The sequence below is a fragment of the Corvus moneduloides genome, chromosome 2 (assembly GCF_009650955.1).
Source record: "Corvus moneduloides isolate bCorMon1 chromosome 2, bCorMon1.pri, whole genome shotgun sequence".
Lineage (NCBI taxonomy): Eukaryota > Metazoa > Chordata > Aves > Passeriformes > Corvidae > Corvus > Corvus moneduloides.
In genome coordinates, this window is record NC_045477.1 from 89,638,435 (window position 1) to 89,665,704 (window position 27,270).

At 37.8% G+C, this 27,270-nt stretch overlaps 1 protein-coding gene across 2 annotated transcripts in view; it reads right to left on the reverse strand.

Moving 5' to 3' along the window:
• The window catches only part of GABRG3 (gamma-aminobutyric acid type A receptor subunit gamma3), a 318,970-nt gene that overhangs the window by 147,259 nt on the left and 144,441 nt on the right, over positions 1-27,270 (reverse strand). For both annotated transcript variants that reach the window (XM_032100293.1, XM_032100292.1), the window contains exons 4-5: positions 3,946-4,166; positions 1,178-1,260 (exon numbers count right to left, since the gene is read on the reverse strand). In XM_032100293.1, coding sequence (XP_031956184.1) covers positions 1,178-1,260; positions 3,946-4,166 — 304 coding nt within the window. The remainder of the gene's footprint in view (positions 1-1,177; positions 1,261-3,945; positions 4,167-27,270) is intronic.

Here is a 27,270-nt window from a genome sequence, read left to right on the forward strand (position 1 = left end):
ATATTCCACACACCTGAATTAAATACACGACTGTATATTTCTGCCCATGTTCACTTATACATATAAAAAATAAAAAATGGCAACATGGTGATAGAATTTTAGAGGAAAGGGAGATATTTACATGACAGATGTTTTTTAAACTTTTTCCTGGGTAAAAATAAAAATACACCCTGGATCAGCTGAGATTCAAATCCATTTTGTGATTGTGGATCACAGTTTGTATAGTATTTAAAAAGAGAGATCAATACCATCACAATAGCATCTTTATTATGAAGATATTCAATAGTTTTATTTTTCTATCACTTTAAAAGGGATTATGGAGACAATCTTGTTTCTAAGTAGATAGACAAAACAGTACATTTTCCTTTCACTTCTGAAGAACACATATCCTGAGTCTTATAGATTGTCAAGATTAAAATCTTTAGTGAGATCCTTTTAAAAATGTTTTTAAAACATTTGCATTGTGTGGCCTTGGATTACGAAACTCTGCACCTGTTCCTATGAGCAGACAGCTCTCAAGATTTTTCAATAGAATCAGCATGAAGATAACTTCTCACAGTAATATCGGACCTCAGAATTAACTCACTTGACTTTTGTTTTCCATTCACTTCCCCATGTATTTGTTCTGTCTGTTAGGAAGATTTTAAATATGTCAGCAACACTAGATACAATACAACATTGGGACTGCTGGACAAGCTGAGCAATAAAAGGGAAATGAGATTTTCAGTAGTTGCACCATTTACTTTTATTATAAAACAGAGAGGCATTACCAGGCTACGTGCTATAAACTCAGATATTGAGAGATTTCTGGGCATGTCTCCATGCTGTGCACCTCCACCAGAAAACTGTAGTTTCAATTCTCATTTGCAATGTCAAGTGATTGTATAAATTAACATTGCACAGACTGGTCTGAGTATCTGCTGAGTTTGTGACTATAGTAACAGCTAAAAAGACTGGTTTTAACAAAAATAACAGTAAATCTGTGGAAGACTTCATGTCATAAGTTCATTGACCAGGAGTGCAAGAGAGGAAAACAAAAATTCCCTAAATATTTGAGCAAACCTAAAATTCTTGTACCAGTTATGGAACAATTGAACAACCGGACAGAAATCAGAATTAAACCCATGCTCCTGCATATGAGTCATATACAACAATAAGGCTTCAAAGCAGCACTTACAGCTGGAGAATATCAGAGGACACGAGTGTTCATCCATGGGGAAGTTGTGCAGCTGCAGCTGGCACTCAGCGTTGATGGTAAGCCTATGAAGAAACCAAGGGTCTGTTACTATGTGCCAGTACAGGGAACAGCCAGAGGATGAGGCAGGGTAACCTTAAGCATCATGAAAAAGTACTTTGACATCCACGAGTAAGGCCTGAAAGGAAAGAACTGTATTTGCAGATTGTTTGTTGGCTATTTAAGCCTGATCCAAAACAATGATAATTATGTAAAATAATTTCAGACATATCATCAAGTGTTCCTTGATCCCAGGAAATCTCTGCACGTTTTCCTCTAGACAATTCATCATCGAAGGTTCTGGCATGAAAACAACTATTCTTTACAAAAATAATAGGAAATATGGTTTGTGTGGTATGTAATGCCACAAAATTAAAACCTCAGAGGGAATCTTGTAAGAAATATTCTCCATATTTGTAGTGTGAATTTAAAATTCTTTCACTCTCTTCAGGCTGTCTCTCCAAAACTTAGTAAATCTCTATATGTCATTCTATATTGTGTAGATGCAACAAACAGATCAGCAGAAACATCTTCATCCCTACTTGAATGCTGGTTTTACATGACATTCCTAACACAAAGTACACTATGAACTGAGTCAATTTTAAAATTACTAATATAAATCAGTAATCTTCAGTCTAATAGCTTACAAAATGAATGTATTTACTCAGGGAAATTGAATTAAGTTTTAGGTTTTTGTACAGTCTTTTAAAAGAAATACTACATAATTTCATGACAATTCATGCATGTGGGTTATGTGAGTTCTTCCTTTTGGAAACCAAATAAAAAGATAAAAAACTCAATGGGGAAAGGTTTATATCTCACATATAGGATGGCAGAGAGAAAAACTCTGTCTTTGAAAAGGTCACCTGTGAGGAATTCAAGAGCCTTATTGCACTGACACTAGAAGAGGATTTGCAGCGTTGCAGCAGGAGGGCATTCAGACCCTACAGGGGGAAGGGAAGAAGATGGAAATGTATGGAGCATGACTGAACCTTGTACACTTTTTCCTGGACACACAGCACCCATCAACACCTGACAGCACCAGGGCATACAGTAGCTACCTCTTCCATGTCATACCAATTCTGACACTTAGGTCAGTTAAATGGGGTTTGAATTACAGTGTTAACAGTAAGCAATGATCATTCTAACAGCTTTTCCTGTGTAAAAAGGAGGTTGATGTGAGTGATCAAAAAGGATTCAAAACATCTTTCACAAAGTAGAAACGCTCATTCCAATGGGTCAAGTATTAACTTACTTTCAGCTAGTTTAGAAAAATTTTGTAGTTCATTCCACAAATAGTTTCTTTAGTGAGATGTATGCAAGTCTAACTAATCTTAGGTATATACTTAACTTGGCCTGAAATACTGAAACAGAATTTAACAGAAAAAAACCCAACAAAACACCTAACCAAAATCCCCTCAGAAACAACCCCAATAACCCAACCAAGAGAATATTGGAACTGACACCTTAATCCCCAAATTCTTTAGCTAAAGGCAACTGAAATAAGCAAGAGCTCTTCACAGTAGAGCAAGCCTAAGCAGGAAAAGACACTAAAAATATCAATAGCTTTTCCAGATGTTTATTTCCTTTCTTATTGTTTGCCAAAGACTGTGTATTGGACCCCAAAGCAGTTGCAAGCATGATTAGCCCTCTCAGGTGCCCCAGGAAGAAAATGTAGTGTGAAAGGCAGGTCTCTGAAACAGTTTCCCTTATGGAACATGGCTTATGGCAAAACTCCCTTCTGAACAACTCATCTCTTCCACAAGTAAACACATATTTTGATTTCCACAGGCTTTTTTAAATGCAAATATATACAGTATTTCTAATACCATATAGTTGATTTTATCACAAAGATTAGAAAACTGTAAAAGCCTTTCCTCCAGCAATTCACCCTTGTGATGAGATGTCACAGACTATCTTCCTGCATGACTTGTTTGAAGAATCGAGTATTGGCACTAGCATGAATCTAGAAATGCTTTATCCAGCCCTGCATCTAACTCTGATCAGAAAGGCTTTTGACAGGTTTTATGGCACTACATAGTCCTGATTTTATTACAAGCACTAAAAAGCCCAACTCGTACAACTTAGACAGACTTATTGCCTATTTCTCAAGGTTTCTTTCTTAGAAAGAGGTAGCACGGGCAATCCAGCATTTCAGTAGCTCTGAAAGCAGCAAGTAGTAGCTGCAAAGCTAATACCACCAGTAGAAGCAAAGAGGGAGAAATATAGCTCTTGGCTTAAGCTATAGTCCTGCTTTCAAACAGAGACAGGCACACAGATGTCCACAGAAGGGGTGCAGAGCCAAAGAGGGTGGGCCCCCTCTGGGGTCCTCTTTTATTTGGGAAAGGAAAGGGGAGAACTGGGGGGTGGACCTGGGGTGACTGGCCAACCAGACACTGCTCTGGAGTTTAGAGTTTCTTTCAGTTTTGCCTGCGCTTGGAACAAAGGAGTTCAGAGCACATGGCAGTGACAAGTCCTGACTTGTTTCGGGGAGGGGGAAGGGCAGCTCGGAGCAGGCAGCAACAGAAAGACAAGACTTTGTTTTTTAAACCTGGAAGTACTTATGCCTGAATAATTAAATATGTGTAAAGCATGGCCAGGTAAGCATTGGGAAGAAAACAGCCGAGGAGAGCAAAGATATTGCTGAAAATTACTACTAATACACCAGAAGTAGGAGAAGCTTTCAGCCCTGCACCTTGCCAAGTGCTCACCTGAGGGTGTACAAGATCTTGCCATCATTCCATATGCGGAGGAGCTGGTTGGGGGTGGTGATCCAGTGAGCCTCTGCTGTCTTTGAGTTACGAAATATTGTGTCTGGGATCCAGATCAAACCAACCATGTTGCTGTTCAGAGTCAGTATTTTCATGGTGCTGTTGAAGCGAAGACGGCTGTCTGTCCACGTCTGGGCAAAAAATATATCAATTTGATATTCCTGCAAAGAAAGCATGATAGATCAATGGAAATCAGTTCCACACTTCACACTATTTGTTGTTTGATTAGGTCTGTTCTGGTGCAGAACAACAGCGTATGTTCTGGCCAATGGAGCTATGTTTTCTTTTTTTTACTGCCTTAGGAATTTTTTTTCCATTTTCTTCACCCTTTTAATTTTATGTCTATCTGCTTAATGAAACATGCCAAACATCTCACTTCCATTGGTCCTGTGCCATAACAATTTCGGCATTAGCACATTCTTTTTCATTGTATCTGAAAAGTCACAGCTAGAAGGTATAATTTACAGAGGCTTCCTTGTTGTAGTTCAGATAAGAGCCATGAAAGACGAACAGGACCAAAACACATAAGCTAGAGAAAGGTAAATTCCCCTGATTATAGCAATGCTTTTTAGGGAGGAAGTTGTGTAAATTCAATAAATTAATTTTTCCATTTGCTACCAATTGTTCAGCCACTCTTTTTTGGGCCATGCTTCAGCAGAATGAAAAGGCAGGTTTGTGCTCGTTTACAGACACCTCATGCACCCCTGCTGCTGAACTGAACAGTCATCCCTGAATAAGCTAATACCTTAATTTATATGAAATTTTTTCTTCCATTTACTTCATGTTTTACTACTCTGTTTCTGTAGGTAAGCCATCATAGTACAAAAAAAAAGCAGAAATTAAAATACACATGGACAGACAGAAAAAGTTATATAGGTGAATATGTAAACACACTGATTTATGCATTTAAGACCCCTTGGAAGGAACTGTATTCTAATCCTGTATTTGAATTGTGAATTCAAGCCAGCAGAGGCTGGAAAAGGTCATGTTTGGTTTGCTTGTGTTCCTCTTCCTCTTTTCAGACTGCTCTCTTTTTGAACCTCAGGGCAACAGTCATCTGATTCTGTCATACAATATGCTCTCAGTATCACAGGTCTGGCTGCATCCATGACAGGTATGACGTTTGCTGATGTAGCACAAAGTGTATGCTCTGCAACAGAGGCTAACACAGGGGTTGGGAATAATCCAAAGGAAAACATCTCTTTAGGACCCCTGGTGGATGTGCTCCTGATATATCAGAACAAAGGAGAATTAGGGCTATGTGGAAAGTCTGGTATGTCTTTGACAACTCTGAACTTGTTTTTATTTCATTTTATTCTGTCTGTTGTTTCAATACAGTAGTATTGTATTTTTTTCTTTATAGACAGTCATAGAATTGAGGACAGTGTTTTTGCTAAAAGCCACCTGTTTCTCCTGTGCTATTACATTTTTGGCAGGCCATCCCTTCAAAGCTGATGTTATAACACCAGGAAACCTAATTCACTGGCACTGTAATCCAAGTCCAAAACGCACTCTGGGCCTCTCGTCTCTCGATGGTAAATGATCGAAAGGTGTGTAGGTGGTGCTAGCACGTATCCAAACACCAGGTAATAGATCATCTCAGGAATTAAAGTCTAGCCACCAAAGGCATTAAGGACCATTTTCCTCCATTGCTTATGTCACTACCATTTCTCATTATATTATTAGCTTTATTTTCTCAGGGAAGATGATAGATTTGAATCTGAAGAGACTTTTCTTTCGTATCGATGACATCTCCACACATCTGAAGGACATAATGTAATGTACACAGTGTACCTCTATTATTCAAAAAGAACATCCTTAATGTGCCAGGTTTTAGATGGCAGAGCACTGATCTTCTTTCTTTACAGTCAATTGCATTTTAGCCTTCGAAAGTCTAGTGATAAGTGTTTGGCACATTCAGCTTCTGTAGAGAGGAATATGCCAGACATGTCTGTGGGTTTCTCCAAATGCTGAGTGAGTAGAGTTGCTTTTTCTAGCCCACATGTGAGAATCTGTATTTATAGAACCAAAGACCATTTGTATACAGCTGGCTAATGACAGTGCTGTCTTTTCACAGGACAAGTTTTTGCATGATATTCATATTTGAGCTTATTTTATATGAATGCTTCATTTTGACTAAATTTAGGAGTAACCATAATTGCTTTCTAGTATATCATGCATATTTAATGATTTTTAGGATTTAAGATATTCTGTATTTCTAAGAAAAGAAAGACTCCTTAATACATTACCCTGAGAAGGTACTGCTGCTAGATCTGAGCAAAATGGTCCCCAGGAGCAGTATAAATATAACATTGTGGTTTCTATTCCAGAAGGCTGTTCTGGCTGAGAAGTGGATTACATTTGCCTAGAAACAGGGTCATGGTAACACCACTGCCCAGCTCCCACTTTGCATCTTCTGTATTTATTACTGCAACTAGAACGTGCCACCAATGATCATTATTCAAAATACCTGTACAATTGGCCTCTCTATTTGCCTTAATAAAAAAATTTCAACTCAAATTAAATGGTTCCCAGATCTTCTGAGTTAATTAGTTCTGAAAAAAACCTGCATTTTTCTTTTGGCAAACTGAGATGATAAAAAACAAAGCAACATTTTTAAAGGAAAAGTCATTAAAGTTGGTTGACATCAGTTGCATTGACTTTTTAAACAATTTTCACCATTTTTTTTTGTTTAAAGTATTTACAGTGCTCAGTCAGAATATAAAAACAACCAAAAAAAAATTTCCCAGTAAAAATAAACACACATTTTCATTTAATATCTGAATTGACATTCTTACCATTAATCCCTTTTAGATGTGAATGTTATATCAGTACATCCTTTACATTAATCTCTGAAACTTCTTCAGTCTTTAATCAAGCAGATAATGGAGTAGATATTTATATAGTCCCTCTACCACGAAGGGGACAGAGGTCACTTTTGGAACTGGCACTCAGTTCTTCACGTCTAATGGTTCTAAGTCTATGCATATTTCAGAAAAAATACCTCTATCTTCACTGACAACAGATACTCCATTCCCAGTGAAGTCAACAGCTTCCGTACGCTGTTTTGCACAAAGCTGGTACAGTGATCTCCAGCACACAGCATCCAACTAGAAACTGCCAGAAGAAAGGTTTCTATGTTGGTTTTACAGAGAGGTCAATATCATGTAATATAAGAAAGTAATACTCTTCATTTGCTAGCTAATACCTGCCATTTTAGATCTTTATGAAATGTAGCAATTGCACTTAGAGAGTTCAGGCAGGACATCAGGTTTCAGTGATGTGATGCCTCACATGAAGCAACATCCTGGAACTCTAACAATACTCTTTATGTTCTGTTCTACCACTGCATCAGTATTTTGTTAATAACCTTCCAATTCTTCCTTGTCCTTTTAATTTTTTTTTTTTGGCAGCAACTATTGACTACTACAATGAACAAAGGAAGAAGTGAAAACCAACAAAATTTTACAGAAGACTTCTTCCCAGCAGCACAAAGGTAAAACATGTTCTACATGAAATGCCAAGGTTATGTATAGTTATGTGTTCTGTCACTAAATTTTCTTGTCTTAATCACACCTGGTTTGCCAAAACAGACTCAAGATTTTTCCTACTTTTACCACATATCCACACAGTGCCTGGATGCATTAACTGAAGCTACACTCCAGAGCAGCCAAACTTTGAAAAAAGCATTCTCCTTGAGAAAAGGAGATAACCCTAACAGGAGAAATAGGTCTACATGTTAACATGAAGAGAAATTCTAGGGAAATCTTCTTTCCTTTAGTACAGAGACATATTTCTGAAATAGTATTAAATTTTACTGATGAGAAATTCATTATAAACGTGAAAGGACTGATAGAAGTATAATTTATTATCAGTTTTAATATATTTCATTTTGTTTGGTTTTAAAGGTAAATTCATGAACAGCTACGTGTTAAATTCCCCACTCTTAAAAACTTCACTGAAGTGAAAACTGTTTGAGGATTCTACAATCTGTTCAAATCTGATTACATAAGGACATTATTTTTTATAAAAGAAATAATTTTAAGAAATTACAAATAATATGAGAATGTTTGCTAGCTGAAGACTCCTGACATATACAAATACTCATCTGAATCTATAACCACACAACACTAGACCTTTTAGGAAATACAATATTATCAACATTTTTTATTCTTTCTGGAAAGAGTAATGTTTTCCAGTAAAACTAAATCAGTTTATTTGTATTTTTTTTGATCATATGAAAATATAAAGTCTCATTTCAGGCAGCTACAGTATATCTTTGTGTGAAATGTCTTTTTTTCCTTTTTTACTCTCCAATGATGAATAGCTACTTATGACCAAAGAATTTTTCATCGGTACTTTGTTGCAAATTACCCTTAAATGAATGCATTATCTTATACATTTCATCATGTAAAGAGACAGATTGTTCTACTTGCAAGACTTCTGGTTGCAAGAAACACCCAGTATCATCTGAAAATTATAAGTGACATTGTGTCACAGAAATCCTTTGTATCGCCTCCTATGAGGCTACCTTTGAAAATGGGATTGTAAATTGACACCTGACAATGCTCACGTAGCTTCCAAAAGTAACTCCTAAAACAAAGAAAACATATTATGGTCCTTTTACCTGCGCAGTATGCAAGTAATTATCTCAGGTAGAAAATTTCTTTCCATTCAAATTTTATAAGTTCTCCTTTAAATCTGAAACATTGGCTGAGAGAAATGACTGAATGAGATGAGGAAAATTAGGTGGTATTTTTCTTTTATATGGTTGTGTAGAGAACAAGAAGCTAAAGACAATTTTACTTCCTTAATTTCCACTGATTTGTGGACAGGACATGTAACCCAGATTTAGCAACAGTATTACCTGTAAATAGCTGTACATAGTCAAGGTTCCAACTACTTGATTTTAGCTTTTGGTTTTTTTACATTTTCAAATATTCCTATTGTGGTTTCATTAGTGCTTTGAAAATAATCAAGAGTCAGCACTGAACTATCTGCCTTCCACTGTGAAGGAATGATTAATGATTGGGAACACCTTGAAAATGCCATTGTCTAGGTCATCTGTAGTCACAGAGAAAAATACATGCTTTTCAACCAAGTTTTTAGTTGTTTTCTCAGTTAAAAGAGTAGCTAACCTGTTATTGGCAATACATGGAGCTTTTCTCCTATCCTAATGTCTCATTTTAACTGTAAATTAATCCTGAAAAATATTATTTAATTGGCTGTTACAGTCAGGTAATGGATGTGAATGACTACAGATATAGTATGGTATTCCTTTGTCGCTTCTGCTACAGCCTCCTCATTTTCTGCATTTTCAAAATTCTCCATGACAACAGTAACAACAAAGATGTCAAGAGTCCTGTCCTTAGAAAAACTGCAAGAATTTCTTGCATGATACTTTTCAGGTTTTTACTATTGCCTACCAGGGTTTTGTTTTTTTTTTTTGTTTTTTTTTTTTTTTTTTTTTTTTTTTTTTTTTTTTGTTTTTTTTTTTTTTTTTTTTGTTAATTGTAGAACCTATATCTTGATTGGTGATGGAGTGAGACTGTAACTGATTAAAGCTGTTACTGGCATTTGTGTGAGGCTGGTACTTGATCAACTGAAAATAGCTACATAATTAGGGTCCAGTTTAGGTTCTGATAATGCTGTGCCTTCCCACACCCTTGTATAACATGCCAGCACACCACAACACACCACAACCACTGTCTGTGTAAGCTTGGAACTAGTCTAATAAACTGTGTCAGGGATAAAATCTCCTTTAGTTGCCAAAAGGCTGGACTTCACCGAAGTGGGAAATCCTATTTGTAATTCTGAAACTGTTCTGGAAGTAAGTATTAAATTTTGCTTTTATATTTCAGTCCAAACCATCCAGTAAGAAGCATGCTTAAAAAATGAGTAATTGTAGAACCCGTTACACACAAACAGTGTCATAGAAATGATAAGCATTAGGGTTTAAAAGGGAATGTGGGATGGGGCTCTTCAGGGAAACAGGAGACAAATGGTAATAAATCTCTAAAGACTGGGAGTCTCCTCTTTAATGCACTCAGCCATAAACCACAGGTGAACACACCCAGAAATGTTCCTTCTTTTTGCCCTTATCATGCTTGGATTAGAAGTACAAAGAGAAGGCTTTGAGAGACTGTGTTTTAGTAGAAAATGCCCCAAATATTAAAGCAACACTCATGATGTTTGTTTAGTCTGAAATTTGATGCACTTGGGAACACTAAAAGTGGGTAAGCTCTTCAGAGTTTGAAGGTCATTTTCAATAAAAGAATATTTTTTCCAGCCCAGCTTGACACTAAAAGGAAATTTCAATCAACATCTGAATTGTCAAAATTATCGTGCAAAGGGCAGTCTTGTTGATTCAGCTGCCAATTTAGTTGTGTGACAAATGAGTGAAAGAGGAAATGCTCCCTGAAATATGGGATGAGCCGTTCCCTCTTTCTGAACCAGTACATTTACATGTCTGATATCAAAACACTGAGAGCAATTTTCTTGAGCACAGCCCACCTTTAGATTCCCTGATTTATCACATCTTACCCTGGGCTAGAATGAGGAGAGAATTGTCCTCTGTCCAGCGGAACATCTTATGAACAGACTTCTGATAATTTGAAGAGCTACCTTGATCATACCTATTTTTGGTATTGATGGAAATAAGCAGTTCCACAGCAACTGCTGCATGATGTGTGCTGACTGTTCATTAGATTGTATGCTGTATAGATTATGAAAAGTCAGGAACTGCAGTGATTTCAGGAGACCTCTAGAAGGCTGAAAATGTTAAGTCTTAATGTAAACCTTAGTACTACTGCTTGACAGCTACTGCTTGGGTTTGCACCCTGTGTGCTACTTGCATTCTAATTTCAAAAACTGGTAAAAACCTCTCAGATATCCTGTGGAAAGGAACTGAAAGTAGTAGAATGGTCTACCAACGGAAGCTTACACTCTCATTTTGTGGAATTAATGCAGAAAGAAATAAATTAAATCTGCTGGAGAAAACACAGTAAAATAAAGAGTGTCTTTCATATGCAGTGTACATTCAGAACTCTTGTAGTATCAAGACTAACACAAGCCTTCTGCGAGGACAATAACTCTCACACAAGTCCTGAAAGTTTGCCTTGCTTTCAGCAGAGCTTGGGATGAGTGGAGTAGCACCATTAGAGCTGCCTGTAACTTTTCCTGAAGTATCTCTGCCAGGCTGGAGCTTCATGTTTCCAGAGGCTTCCCAGGAGCTAAATGGGGGTGTATTTGCTTCACACTACATACAATACTGGGTTTGTTGCCTAAGAGACAGCATAACAGGGATCACCTTCCCATTCTCCACCAGTATGCTTTGTTTCCACTCTCTGTGCTCCTGCTCTCTTTCCAGCTCCTAATTACTAATAGCCTCTATTGAGAGTGGAAGAGTGGGAAACACTTTCCCACTTTTGCGTTTTTTTTTTTCTTAATCTGAATTTATCTTTCCCATCAGTGTTAAGGCTGTACCTTCAAAAGATAATCAAAAGAAATAGATAGAAGATTATGTTTACAGTGGTAGTAAAATATATGTTTGAAAACTTTCCAAACTGTTTCATGTGTAGAAAGACATTCAATAACTTGCTCCTTTGTGGGAATTTGCTTTGATACTTTCATAATGTTATAAGCATCATGGTTCCATGGAGAAAGTACAATGAAAGAAGCAAAGTCAGCATTGAGATTGTCACCACAGATATCAGGGCTATTCAAGTGAGCAGTGTCAAAACATTTCAGCAAGCAGCACCAATCATCTCCATAGCTGAATGCTTTGAGTCAAAAAAAAAAAAAAAAAGCTCTTCTCATCACTAACTCAGCAGGAATCTTGAAGGAATCTTGGAGCAAGGAGGATGGAAGCTCACCTTCTTCACTGTAGTATTGCCTCCTGACTGCTTCAGAAGGTTATTTCACCGACTTCCTGCTCTAATAAAGAGGGAAAGACAGATAACTTGACGCTAGAAACAAAGCATGCAATTATCATGTAGCATTTCCTTTCTCAGAGAAAACATTTGTCTATCTCACTCTGCCTCTTTTAGTTCTTTGGAGGCCAGCTCCAGCCCTGCTGTATTCCAGATAAATTCTTAAGTTCAGTTAAAGGAAGACCTGCAGATTTTTGTCTTGGCCCATCCCCTGACATTTCTTCATGACTTCACTCCACATTGATGGGTTATCACTTCTGCTTCAATCAGTCATTTCATAATCAGAAACACAGAATGAAATTAGAAAGAATGCATTTCAGAAAATCAGCAATAGGTCTATTCTTTCTCCTTTTGGTGGAAGACTTTAAATATTGCTGCTTCCCATTTCTTTTTGGAGTGTTCTGTTGGCTTCTGTTGCTCTTAAAGCTTTCCCAAAGATGTCCTGATTGCTATGATCATGCCACAGTTGCATTTCCACAGCCTCTTCTCTTGGTGTGTCAGGGTTCATGTCCTGTTGCAGACTGTGCCTAATGAGAAGCTTTGCCTTCGATGAGACATAACTATATATGCTTTAAATTGGGCTGCTTTAGAATAAAAGGTGTCCAAAGCATGCAAAGAAGTGCAGGGGATGCCCATGGCAGTGGGCGGACTTTTCATCACTGTTATCTGGTGAGCATTGTTACTTGAAATGCTAATCAGAGTAGTCACTCCTAAGGAGACTGCTGCTGGAAGGAACACCATTTTTGGGATTGACAGAGAAAGTACAGTGCTCACTGTGCCCTGTAATTTAAGGCTTTACTAAGACAGCAGTCAGGGTGGGGAGAGAGAGAGAGATTCCAAATGCATAATTGAAGAAATCAAGGATGTTAACTGAAGAATTTAGTAACACAAACATACAAGAACAAGCTTAACTCCTGTGGAAATAGTAAAGAAATAAAAATTAATAATCCCTGATCAGAAGAAATAAAGAAAGAGAAAATTAAAAGTCTGTGAATATATGTTAATTGCTGTACTTAATAAAATAAAGTACATTATCAAGGTCTCCTAAGAATAATTGATATCTGAAAAAATTACAAAATTATAAAGATACTCAATAGTATTCACATATTACAACAAAAGATGTACTGACTTTATAAACACAGTTTGAGGCATTACCTTATTCAAAACAGAAGCTAAACTTTACTGTTCACAAAAAATATACATTCTCAAAGACTGCACACAAAAAGACTTTATGCTCATAGTCTCTGTATTACATAGGTTTTTTCAATGATGGAAAAGGTGCCTTTTAACCAAAGAAGTAGAAGAATATTTTGAAACATTTTTTATGCCATCAGCAACCTAGAAAAGGAGAGATTACCATGATGTTTTACAGGTACTGTCACTCTGAGCACAACAACAGTTGTAAAGGAATGGGAGACAGGGCAGTGATGAAAAAACAGACACTCATCTCAGAGTCGAGGGTCAGGTACAGTGATGGTCTCACACAGAACTGTGAGTGAGAGGAAGGACGGTAAGGAACACTTTGTAAGGAGGCAGGAGGGAAGATCAGATGGATAAAAGTCCTGTTCTAGCTGTTCCCTTCTGGTGTCACTTTCAGGGTACCTCCTGAAGCCATGCTATGTCTCAAGAACCCACATGCACTCTTACAACACTGTGGTTGGGAAATTATAACCTTCTTTTCTCAGAAGATGATATATTGAGGGCGTTCATATCTTCTCCAAGATGCAGGAAAGCTTCAGCTCACCAGGGATTTTTCCCCATTTCAAACCATCCTGCCACCCCTCACTGAACATTTTCAAGGGTCAAAATAAATGCACACAATTCTGCATTTGCTCAGAACAAGCACTAACTCATTGATTGCATCCCCACAGCTGAATAAAGGGAGACAACACACATAGTTCAAGCACCACACACCCAGTCATTCACCTTACTTTACTGCCAGGTGAATTCTTTGCCCTGTTGCTCCCAAGGTAAATCTGCCACAGAGGCAGCTAAAACTGAGAAAAGTAGACATACACCAGTTGGTGCCACTCAGTCTGGGGGACAAGTATTGGTCCCTGGATATCTTAGATTTAGTAGAATACACATAGCCAGGTCACAAAGTCTAAATTTATTACAACATAAATAAGATCCAAAAGGAGAGTTTAAAATGCTAGATGACAGAAATCAGGGAAATAAACAAAGCCACAGTGAGCAAGGGAGTTATATCCTACATCCACAGGATGTGAATAGGTGTTAGTCTCATTAAACAAAATGATGCACAAAAAAGCCAATTGTGCACAAAGTAGTAGAAAAAAGCTCATCTGTAAAAGCCCTGATTTGCATATGAGGGAAATGCAAATGTTTAACTGCTCTAAAAATAAGATGACTGTTTTGCTACATAGGCACAAGACAGTCTTTAATGAGTCTGTGTCCAAACCTTTCCTGCTCTTGGTCTCTAAAAGAGCCAGGGCAGCCCTGCACCCTCTGCACGGCTGGCTCAGGTGAAACCAGACCCCTCTCTGCTTCTGCAACACTGCGAACATGCTTTGAGGGGAGGCTGAAACTTCATATTCAAAATATATATCTTATCTCATAAGATTGTGCTGGCTGCCCTAGTAGGCTGAGCCTGGCCTTTCCACATTTCCAAGCTTAAGAACACTCCAGGTCAGAGCTTGCCTCTTCAGAGGCAATCACAGTAGGCAAATGCGATCATGTTTCACCCAGGCTTCACAACAGAAGCACAGAGCCATTTTCACAGGATAAGTATCTGGGGGCCAATCCTTGCCTCAGTTTCTTCATCTCCTGCATTTTTTTTTTTTTTTTTTGATCTGGTTTTGTGGGCAATTCCATGGCCCTGAGCTCCACTGATCCAAGCCACACTTCCTCCTAAATCTTGTTGTATTGGGTGGTTTGATCCTCAGAATTAGTTCTGTCTCACCGTAAAACCCTTCTTTTCAAGCCAAAGTTCATCAAATCCATTTCCTCCTTACTTCAGTCTATTCTTTTTGATATGAGACTTATTAAAACACATATTGACATTGGTAATTCTTCATTGACCCTAGTCGGGGAACAAGGGACACCAGATGAAACTAAAATGGCCGATTGCCATTCACTGGGCCATTCAATGACGAAAATTTCAGGAGTTCAGGCTGTTCCTGCCAGTTTCACATGAGCACATTCCTCTTATATTCACAAACTCTATCACTCACCAGCTGGGCAAATTCAAAAGGAGACAATCAGAAATTTTTAGTACCTGATATCATTAGGGAAAAAAAAAAAGAAAAATTAAAGGACCCGAACAAGATATTTTAAGATCAGTCATGCAAAGGGAAAATGAAATATAGTCCTGTAAAGATGTGTAAAGAAACCTCACTCCCTAAATCAGCATGTCTTCTAGCACTTCACTATTAGTTCCTGATACTAGCACATTGTTTTTTACACTGTATAAGAAAGAATAAAAAGGAATTCTGCTACAACTTGTGAACTGGTTACACTGCCATCAATGAAAAGAGATTAATATGGGTGTAGCTCGAATGGGAAAAATACTTTATCTCCAGCACAGCTTCACTTTCCAACTAGAAATGGAATAGTTAATATAAACAGGTGATAACAGAAGCACTCTTGATATGCTGCAGCTAAATCCCCCAGCACTAGGCAGGTAATTTTACATAAGGGCAGCTGCATCTCCAACCCAAGGGGAGGAAGGCATTCCACCTGTTGCTGTGGTAACACTCCCGCCCTCCGCGGGTCCCCTCCCTGCTGCCGTGGCAACCACTTGACATCGGTCCCGCCTCTCCCGGCCCTGCATGCTCCCTGTGGCCCGCAGTCCCAACTGGACACCCACCCCTGCTTCAGCCAAGAGCTCAGGGTACACACTGACATCGGCACTGCGCAGCTGGAAATTTAACCAGGGAGACATAGGGAAAGCACCAGTTCTGTCAGTCAGAAGAGGCTGCAGAGGTTCTGTTTGTGCTGTTTGGACGTATTCATGCAGGGATATGCTATAGGGGAAAGTCATGGGGTCAATATAATGTTTGTATGCCGTTTTCTGTCCAAGGATGCAGGCTGATCTTTTGACCAGAAGTGTAAGTCACTGGTAACTAACTCTAGAGCAGTCCTTTTTTTCTGGTATTTTTTCTTCTCATTATTTAATGACAGAAATAAAATGTTGACCCAGTCACAATTCTCTGATTCATGTCTTGGCTTATTCAGTCTGCATTTTTTTCCTTTCTGAATATTGTTCTTAAATTGGGAGAGGTTTCATTATTACTTCTATTTTGTTTTTCTTTTTCTCAATTTCAGTTTAAGCAAGATGAAAAGAAATGTTTTGCTTAGAATCTTGCAGTATTTCTTTCTGAATCATGCTAAAAGTTCTCCAGCCTTGAACACTTTCCACTGCAAAGATATAAACCTGGTAAGCTTTCCCGCATAAGTTTTCTGACTCTTCTTAACCACTTTAAACTGTCCCAGATTAGTAAACCTTCTTTCACTAGAAGAATAGGACAAGTCTTCCATTGTCTATCCTATTGCTGAATTGTAGCAGACAACTGGAATTACAGCAAGAAGATGTGTAAGACCAAGGGCTAACAGTGGTTTCCATTTTTATCTGATATCAATATGCATTCACACTTATCTTCTTCACTTGAGCATCTCCAAACTTGTAGCAAGAGAGAAAAACTAAGATCTGATTCGACAACAACTTACACCAATACAGGAAGAAAGAGATCTCTTTTCCATGGCAATTTTCTATTTTACTATTGTTCTCTAAAACAAATTTCAGAATGCCAGCTGTGAAGTGTTTCATGTAAAAATTCATAATATACATTTCAGCTGCCTATGAAAGGGAAAAGTTATTATTTTAGTTTTGATACCAAAAACTACTCCATTGTGAACAACATGAAAGAAGTGGACATGCTTTTTTGGTAGTGGAGCCCTGTGCAAATCCTTACTTTTTCATTTCCTAGCATAACATTAAAAGTGAAAAAAAAAGACTCAAACTGTTGGAAGCAGATTTTTCTCATTCTCAAAATGTGGAATGAAAGACATGAATGAAAGACATCTTTCGATGGTTGGAATTGTTCTGGAGGAAATAACTGAGTGAAAAATGAACTAAGGAACGTGAGCATTCTTGAAAGCAGCTACTGAACAACTGAATTTTTAATTATGCATTTTCTAAAAAGTGAATGTCAGTCCTAGTTGATAAATACATACATGTGTCAGCTGCCATTACAATGAACAAAGCTTGAGGAACAAGCCTAACACAGTTTATGTCTTTCTCCAAACTCATACAGACAAAAACTCATCAGAGTTGGAAACTGGCCACCTGCTGCAACTTCGTTCATTTGAGTTTAGTGACCTTCATAACTAAGTGGCATTACCAGCCTGCTAGAAATAAGCAATCAAATATTAAACCAAAGCATTGTCTCATCTGAACCTTCATTTGAGCTTCTTTTTGTCTTGTTCCTATTACAATACACAGATTTAGGAGTGCTCAACAGCAACCATAGGAACTGTTCTACCTGACGTTATGCTCTTTGATAATAGGCTGACACTAATTACTCAGCAAGTGAAAAAAACCCCTTCAAATTCTACAGATTAAAAAAGGCTTCCAGGGGACATCTTTGGACAGTTGCCACTGGTCAATACATCTAAAATCAAAGAAAACTGGTTGTGATTATGTTTTAAAGAATGGAGAATAAATGTACAACTGATGCTTTTTCCCAAGCATGACAATCTTTATCTAGATGAGAGTCAGGAAAGGCAGGTAGACATTCCTCAAAGCATTTAGGTACCCAAATCATATGAACAATCAGTTCAGGAGAACAACTCAGCAAAGCTCTGACAAAAAATGCTGAGGTGCTTCAGAAATCTTAAATGCCCAGAGATACGTTACAGAGCAAACTCAGCAGATTTTGCTGCTGGATGGCAGCACATTGTACACCTTCTGTTGAAGATATATCACTGTGTCACCAGAAAGATTAGTTTCACAGATCCAGAAGATCAAGATAAAAATATTCCTTTGACTGCAATATACTGCTTCTTGCAAAGTTAGCCAAACAGTGAGAGAAGAGCAAGAGTTTATGCATCTCACATTAGACAGTTACTGGATGAAAAGGAAAAATAGCATGCTAAAGTTTTGTCCTTCTATCTTAATTCTCCAATCCTGTCTACATCAAGCTCTGACTTCTATTTTCCCAGAGGTATTTAGGGCTATCCAAAAGTCAGTGCTCCAAAGCATGTCCTTTTCCATTAAATGTAGTTTTTGTTAATTTAGGTACCCTAGAACTCAGGATTGTGCCCATTATAAGTACTGAAATGGGAATGAATCTCATAATTTTCCTGGTGTTTTTATGCCAGTCAAGTGTATGAATTACATTTCCAGAGAGGTGTGACTCACTCCAAAGCCTGGGGTGAATGCCACAGCTCTTTAGACCTCTCATTTAAATTTGAGAGGAATTGCAGTAGATCAGGAAATGTAGCAGGAAAAGGGAACATTTGCACCACACCTAGAAAATTTCCATAATATTTTAGCAGTCAATTTTTTGTCATAACAAAAACTGAAAAAAAAAAAGCCATTCAAGCCCATTGAATAACTATATTTGATACTGTTCTATCATATTTTTATAGAGAAAACTGAAGAAATGAGAAGTAAGGGCACAAAGCTGATGTGTCATTAAAATATATGTGTGGATGAGAATTCTGAAGTAGATAAAAGATAACACAATCAAATGGCAAAGGCCTAAACTGATCCAGATGAACAGCAAGCAAACAGAAGTCAATGATCAAACTGTAACACCTGCTGCCACAGAGAACATCTATCTAAGAAGTATATTAATAACCTGATGTCCTGGGTTGCAGTGTATTCTATTACCATCTTCATGAGCTGTTGAAATCAGGTGGGGCAGTGTTTCCTTGCCTCCTCCCCCCAGACTGTCTTTCTGTTAATTGCCCATCATTGTCCTGCCGCCTGACTCAGAGATAACTCCCTCCGGACTATCTTCTGTTAATGAGCCTAATCAACACTTGGCCTCATGACTCATTACCCCATTGTGAGATGCTCCCACCCAGAGGGAGGAACCAAGCATCCCATCGTGGATATAATCTGAGGCTGAACACCAGAGACACCGGCTTCCCATTGGATTTCCAGAGGACAGGAGCTCCACAGCCACCACTGGACCTTCTGAGGGAGAGCAGACCTTTTTTCTACAGGATCACCACTTCGGGAGGACTGCAGCCACCATTCTACCAGACTGCTACCACCACCCTGCCTAACAGGGTGTCTGGTTGTATCCTGACTCTGTCAGTTTGACCCAGTGTTTTCTGCCTTTATTTTTGTTTTTTATTTTCCTTATTTTATTTCCCTATTAAATTGTTATTCTGACTTGGTGTCTCCCACTAGTTTGTTTTCAAACTAGTACACCTGAAGCATCATCTCCATTCCTATTAGAGACCCAAATATTCAATCTATTAATCACAATTCCTGTCAGAAATATTTTCATATGTGCACCCAACTGACATATACTCCACACACTGATGTATAAATAAGGTTTATAATGAACATTAGGAACTTCATGGACAACTCAGCATAAGGCTGGTCTAAATTATACACCCAGAAGGATGATGCTAAAAGCCTCAAATCTGAATTCAACAAGGTTCTCTTTAGATAAATTGATTAGAAAGTGCAGTTCTATTATGTGACTAAGAGTTTCTATATCAAAATCATTCCAGTATATTGTAAGTGAAGTTTTTAATGTCAACAGACATTATGGGATCTGACTTGTCCCATTATAGAAATCTATTTTCTGTACATATACCAAAAGTAATATCAATGTCAAGTAAATGACTCAGACCAACTTTGTAATTATTGTTTTCATTCCAGTCAAAAAAGTACAGCCATTTCTGAGTATGAAGTTATAATGGCAACATCATCTTATTTAACATTACAAAAAAAACTTTTGCAAAGTCCTGAAAGAAATTCTTGTATCAAGAACACAAAAGTGGCAGGAAAGGCAGCTTTGCCTTAGAAATTGCGTCTTTATCTAAGCTGAAAATTTGCTCAAACTGTGACCAAAAGAAAATGATCAAACAATAAACACATATCACAGTCTGTATATTCTTGGTGAACAATTTCTAGATTTTTGCAGCTAAATTTCTCAAAGAGTCTGTCAAAATAGACAATTTTCTCTGCTGACAGCAAACAGGACTTTCTTTGTAATCGTTGCTCTGTAGTGCTGAGGCCTTGACTATAGAGTAAAAAAGGAAAGATCCTGTCTCTTCCTACCTCCATATTCTTTTATTTCCATGTACACTGGGAGGAGGACAGTTCTTTCAGATTACACGTTAGCAGAACCCAGCAAATCTTCATTGCAACATTCCCAAGCAGGTGAATGAGAAAATGAGAAAAAGAACTTGACCGGAAGTTTCTATTAACTTTTGAGTTACACAATTTCACTGAGATCACTGCATCACAATAGGAATGTTAGAGCATATTCACTCTTTGCTATTTGCAGTGGAATATGGCATGAAGAAATCACTGTGACTATGCATGCAAGTGTTCCAAAATACACGTATACTTCTGTGTTGTTGAAGATAGATACTGACTTTTATAGAAAGAAATCAATAAATCTGATAAATCAAATGGGGCAAAATGCTGACCAATGACTTCAAGGTTTGACCAATGTTAGGAAAAGAAGAACAAAGGAAGGGTATGAAGAGGTGTCTGAGAAAAATTGTAGCAGTTTTGGATTTAGACAGACAAGAATTTCTATCAGAAACTGTACAAGTAGAAGCAAATTCTCAAAGTGGTGCTATTATTTTTTTTGCTTTTGCAGTTTTTAATTCTACCTGATTTCAAACATTGTGCAGATCACTATAACCTAAATGGGAGCCAGTAAAATTGCAAAATTTATCTCAAGACTGCAGTCCAGGCTTGTCTCTCCTGGAGAGATCTCTCCTAGAGATTTTCCTTCTTATTTTATCAGTTGAAGATAAAACAGTATGACATTTTATACTATCACATTATCTGAATTCATGTATTTGATGGTGGCACCTCTATGCTAGAATCAAGCTCTGGCTCAAGCAAAAGCTAAAGTGTTTTTTCAGAGCTGTCTGTGAAGAACGTGTGCACACCTTCAAACCCCACTGAAATTTGCAGAAGTGCAGTGCCCTTAAATGCCTCCAAAGTTTGCAAACACTCAGACCTTGAATTGGTAATGAAATGATGTAGAGATTGCCAGGACAAGAGGAAGACAATGGCAGAAGAGCAGGACCCACCAGTGCCAAGAGAGTCTCCAGGTGTGATTGCAAAGCCCCTCCGGGTAATCCTTGATCAATCAGTGTGACTGGGAGAAGTGTCCAAAGACTGCAGGAAAGCAAATGTCATTCCCACCACCAAGACAAACAAAAAGAAGGAAAAAGGGTACTACAGGCTGATTAGCCTCATCTCTGTTCCTGGAAAGGTGATGTAGCAGCTAGTCCTGGAAACTACTTCTAGGCATAGGAATGACAGGAAAATCATGAAATAAAAGGGGGAAGTAATCCTTCATCAACTTGATAAGCTCTCATGATGCCATGACTGGCCTGCTAGATGAGGGGAGAGCATCGTCTGCCTGGACCTCAGTAAGGCCTTTGACACTGTCTCCCTGAAGATCCTCACAGAAGGGCTGTTGATGGTTGGGCTGATGAGCAGGTGGGATGAAAACTGGCTGAATTGTTGGGCTCACAAGGTGGTAGGGATCAATGGCATGAAGTTACCTTTTAATAAGAACCAAAAATTTACAATAATGTATCTATGCCCTCTTTTGCCTTTGTATCCTGCCTTTTCTGTCATTTCAGGATTACCAGGTAAGATTTGTGGGTTTATGTATTTGCAGCAACAGTGTATCTTCCACTACAGAGCTGCTGTTTCATTTCTTATTGTCTTAAAACCCTAAAGGTTAAAGAGCATACCAAGTGTTGTATTTCTCCATGTCTGTGGAAAGCAAAGGAAGGACTGTATTTCATCTGATCAAACCCCGACCACATGCTGAAAAACACTGCCAGCGTGTCATGCTAATTGTTTCCCTTTCTCTTAAATGCTGTCACAGAAAAGGGTTTTGTCCACCTCAAAATATTTAATTTCTTGAAGACCAGATATAAGTACAATGAGTAATATATACTTGAAACATCTTTTTTTTTTCCAGTATGGCTTTGTAAACACCCCCCCCCCCAAAAAAAAAAAAACAACCAACCAAAAAGCAAAACAGCCCCAAACAAAACATCTCAGGTGTATCATCCTGCATATGCTCAGTGCAACTCTTTGCTTTGGGACAGACAGGTGATACAGGCATGTCAACTTAGTGAACTGTTTCATGTGTCAGAGTATGGTATTTTTTCCTCTATCTCATGAAAAAAAGGATTTAAAATGTCAGTTTACTGAGATGGCAGCTTGGTACGAAATGAGAGAGACAGCCTAAGTGTTTTGGTTTTCTACATGCACCCTATGTATTTTTGATGTAACAAGTACAATAATTACGAAGAATTACGTAATGATTTCTGACATTAAGATCTTCATATCAGTCAGTACATTGAGAAAAAAAATCACTATGGCAGGCATTAAAAACCTATTTAAAGTACAAAATACATATCTCAGAATCAAACATTATTTTTTTCCTTGTGAAAGAGACATCTGCCCTATTCTTTGGGCAGTGCCTACATCTGCATTTGCAAAAGCAGTGTTACCTCTGAAATAGTTAATGTTTGATACATTTTCCTGATGTCCCTTGTTAGGTTTACTCCAAGAATTCACTTCAGTGCCACAAATTAGAACTTGTCTGTTACAGAAGTGCCAGCTGGGACAAAAATTTTGTTATCGGACTGATTAATCAATTATACAAAAGGTCTGCTTATCCTGTAAAAAGGCAGTCTCCAGAAGGCCTTTCCAAATAATCAGTTATGGGACCTCTGCAGTTTAAAAGAAGAGCAGAGATTTTTAAATGGACCTCTCTAGAAAGATTTGGGAAAACATTATAACTCCCTTCAAACCATATTTTGCACAATGGATGTGAGTTACCCAGTGGAAATTACTTCTCCTTTTTCAATTAGGAGCTTTGAAATACTGCCCTGCATATGATTACTTTTTCAACAGCACTTCTATACTTGTAAAGTCTGTGGCTGAAGAGCATCTCACTGCAGAGTGCCTGAGCATCTGTTGCCAACTGTGCATGGCAGATGAAAGTTGAGAATAGAGATAATTACAAGATGACAGCATTATATCATTACTTTTTTTTTGTCTGACAGATGAACAAAAATAACATTCAGAAACACTACTGTAAAAATATTTTTGTTACCAAACCCCCAATGTGTGACCTTTTTTTGCACATAAAATATTATCTTTGCTTATAGCATCCCAAGCTCTTCTCATATGTTCAAGAACAAAGATCTTGTTCTTGTTTCCCCCATTGTATTAGGAAGACATAAATTCAACTTGTTCGAATATGACAGATTAATAGTATCAGAGCAGCATCAGTTAAAATGTGTACCAGCTATCCAATTACACTCTTAGGTTGCCATCAATTTACACAAACTCACCTTTTCTCCAAAATTCTTCCAGAAGGCTATTTTTCAGTTAAAAAACCTAGAAAACCAAAAATCCCTACCCCAACACAAAAAAAAATAAAAAATCCTCTGCTTGGGTAAAAACTCTTAATCCACATCTCCTGCTCAGAGTGTTCAAATTCTCACAGAATATTTATATTTAGTTCTATCCACAAAGATGGACAAATTTTGCTGATATGATAGGAATAGAAAAATTACTGAAACTACTCATACCATAGAGCTAATTGAGATTTTGTTTTGGCTGGAAATAGCATGAAAGTTGCAGGAAGAGATGTTGAACCACATACCATGACACTGAAACTATAATAGTATTATGATTACTGCAGTTGCAATTTGAATGCTACCACTTCATTCCACAAGTGCTTAACCAAGTCCCTGTTAATATTCTCTTGATGTATTTCTAAAATAAGACACTGCTGTTTGATGCAAGCATCATTTTCCCCACAAACTTCCTGGAAAATGTTTAATTGCAAATCTGTGATCAGTGTTTCTTGGCTTTGCTGCCTGTGTTTAGGTACTGTAGCAATAGTTCAACATCGTGTGAGAGTCTTGCTTTTCAGAGTTTTGAGGCATCAACACACCCCATGAAAAGCAATTGCTGATAACTGACAGAAAATCTACACATACTTTTGAAGACTAGAATATGCATCTGGCTGCATAAATATGATGTCATTTGCAAAAATTTGGGCACCTAACTTTATATCTTTTGTTTTATTTAACACTGAAATAACATACAGAATAATTTAACTTTCTATATGAAGCAGGTATTTCATGGTGTTTCTTTGGAATCTTTACTCCATTTGGAACACAGACATGAAGCGAACTCTAGAAAATATCCAGGAATTTTACTTTGGGTTATAGTTCTCAGCTGGACTAACAAATAGCACAGAACTCTATGCATTTTAAAGGTGGCAAGTGTGTTACATGAAATGAGCCAGATAATAAGACACTGAACATTGCTAGGCAGAACCCCACCAAGGAAAATAAAAGCAAATCATAAACCAGCAGCTCCTCTGCTCACTGAGGAATAGCAGCACTGTGGGAAAAGTGGGGGAATCAACGAAGCACTATGACAGCCCTGAGGCCCAATTAAGTCCTGCTACGTGAGGTAAAAGTCCCTGAGTCTCACTCATGACTGAGAACAGCTGAGTTAACAGTAGGAGCATTTCCTGCAGGAGAAAGCCCATGCAAGTTCCCTTGGCTGCAGTACAACAGCAGGGAGAAAAGTGCTTGAAGAAGATTGTGCTTGTGGTACAGGAACTGTCAGTTACAGAGGAACTGAATGGTCCTCATGGAAAATCTGTGACTGCAAACCAAAATATCCTGCTGTAAGTCCTTCTAAACAAAAATCATCAGCCAGTGAGGTCAGTTGTACATTAATGTATAATCCTACAATTTTCCAGGTACACAGTGGTTACCAAGGAAGAAACATCTTCCATTAAATATTTCACTGGAGTGTAATACCAAGTTTTCACTCTTTTTGATGAAGCTGCAGCAATAGGCAGCAATACAGGTCTGTGTTACTCAGGCTTTGTGCCACACTTTGATATCTCCTCAGAGCAGTACCCTGCTCCCTCTACAATTCCTTTGCTACATTTCTTTCTCATTTTTGATATCTGGTTAGCTTAAGGATTTATCTGATTCTGAGTTATGATAGAAAGAGTATATTTTTAAGTACAAGCCATCACTTCATGGAGCTTGTTATCAAAACAGGACTCATCTCCATGGGACAGTTGCATTGAGACTTACATCTTGGAACAGTTTATCTCCATGAAGGAAGTACACTGAATTAGGAAATTAGATCAGGAGTAGCCTCAGTGGTCTAACTCAGAACTGTATTTCACATACATGTTTGTCTGTGCCTCTGCTGTCAAATATCATCGTACAGTTATCCAGACTTGGCCAAAAATTATATTATCCATTAATTTCAAAGCTCTAAGGTATTAAATACAGTATTCATCGTGAATCGGTAAGGAAAAAGATCAAAATAGCAAAATAATCCCAAATATTTTTTCAACTTTCACAAAATAGTTTGTCCATAAAAATCCTATTTTGATACATTAAAAATCCATCAGGTACATTGAAAACCTTGGTGATATTTTGCCAAAACTCCTTTTTTTAAAAAAAGTTATATTCCATCATAAGACCTTGATTTAGCTGAATCAGCATTTTCCAGTAGAACGTTTCTATGAGAAAATTTTAGCCCTGGCCTTAGGAAGGAACTTATCAACATACTATTATTAACTTACTTGTTTGTTAAACGAAAACTTGCAAGTTCACTTGCAGTAAAAGTAGGAAGTGGGTGAGATTGACACCTTCCATATAACAGAAATATCACCCATTTATCCATCCTGCCTATTGCAATCACTCTGTCAAACTGCACAAAGGCTGTACAGGTGACACCAACACTTTACAGCAGACAACACCCCCCTGCCATCCAGCCATAGCCTGGCAGAGAAAGCAAAAATTCAAAAGCTTGGTATGTTAGTGTTGAATAACCAGCTTTGTACTTCTACAACAAAATGTGAATCATTCAATTTTGCAAACTGGTCCACATTGGGGAAATTATTTCCCTTCATTCTAACCACTCCAAGAGCAGAGGGGCATTTTGAGGCACTAAATTAACCAGCTGCCAAATATGCACCAAACTGTACTCTCCAGATGAACACTATACTAGTGCTATGTGCTACGTTTTTACCTCTTCCTGAAAAAAATAGATTAATTTACATAGGAAGATAAACAAACACATAACACTGGTTTTTAGGCTATAGAAGCCTCATAACATGCTACAGAATGTAAACATTAGTAACCAATTAGTAATGAGCAGTTATTTAACATTTCTGCTAGATTAAACAATATGTTAAGTAACTAAACTACTGAAAATATCTGGGCGTGGTCCCCTTTAGTCATCCTCTCTCACCTTATCTGTTCAGATCGAGTGGTCCTCATGCAAGGTCAGAGATTTTTTTAACTGCAGAGCATGCTAAAACAACTTTTTAACAAGGCAGAACACTATTTTCTGCTATACTGGGAACTAAATAAAGGGGATCCACTCAGCTCACATTGTTTAAGAAAGAGGCAGTTGTTGCTTCTGCAAGGTAACGTGCCTGCAAAAAGGAGGACAGTAGATCTCATTCACTCTAGACCACCACACATTTCTTGTCTCAGACACGATGCATGGATTATGCTAGGTCAGGACAGAGCAGCTAGTGGGAAAGCTCAGCAGCACTGCCAGATCCAGCCAAGCTGGCTGCAGGGGATGCCTCTGCAGCTTCATTGCTTCACCTTCTTCAAAGAAGGTGCTCCAAGGACAATTCGGGAATCTGTTCTCACATCCTCTGAAGACAGCAATGAATCTCCCTGTATCTATACATATGCACTGCTCTTTCTCCTTCATTAGAGTAGCACACACTGTTTATTCATCCTATGGTGCCTCTCACAGTGAGCATCTGGAGTTCAAAGAAAAATTGACAGTAAGTTCACTTTATATGTCTATCTAATTTTAACCATCATTTACTTACAGTGGCTTCTGCAAGGTACTCAGTTATTAAAAATTCAAATCAAGTCATATCATTGGTGCTTTAAAGTATATCATGGAGACATATCATTTACACAAAGTAGTAATATACTGCTACATTTATTGCCTATAACCAGAAAAGCCATCAAGAATGAAAAAACTAACTATATTTAAAAATAATAAAAGCTACACTTTTGCCTATACTCTCTGAAAAAACTTGAATGGGTTGTGGCTTATGAC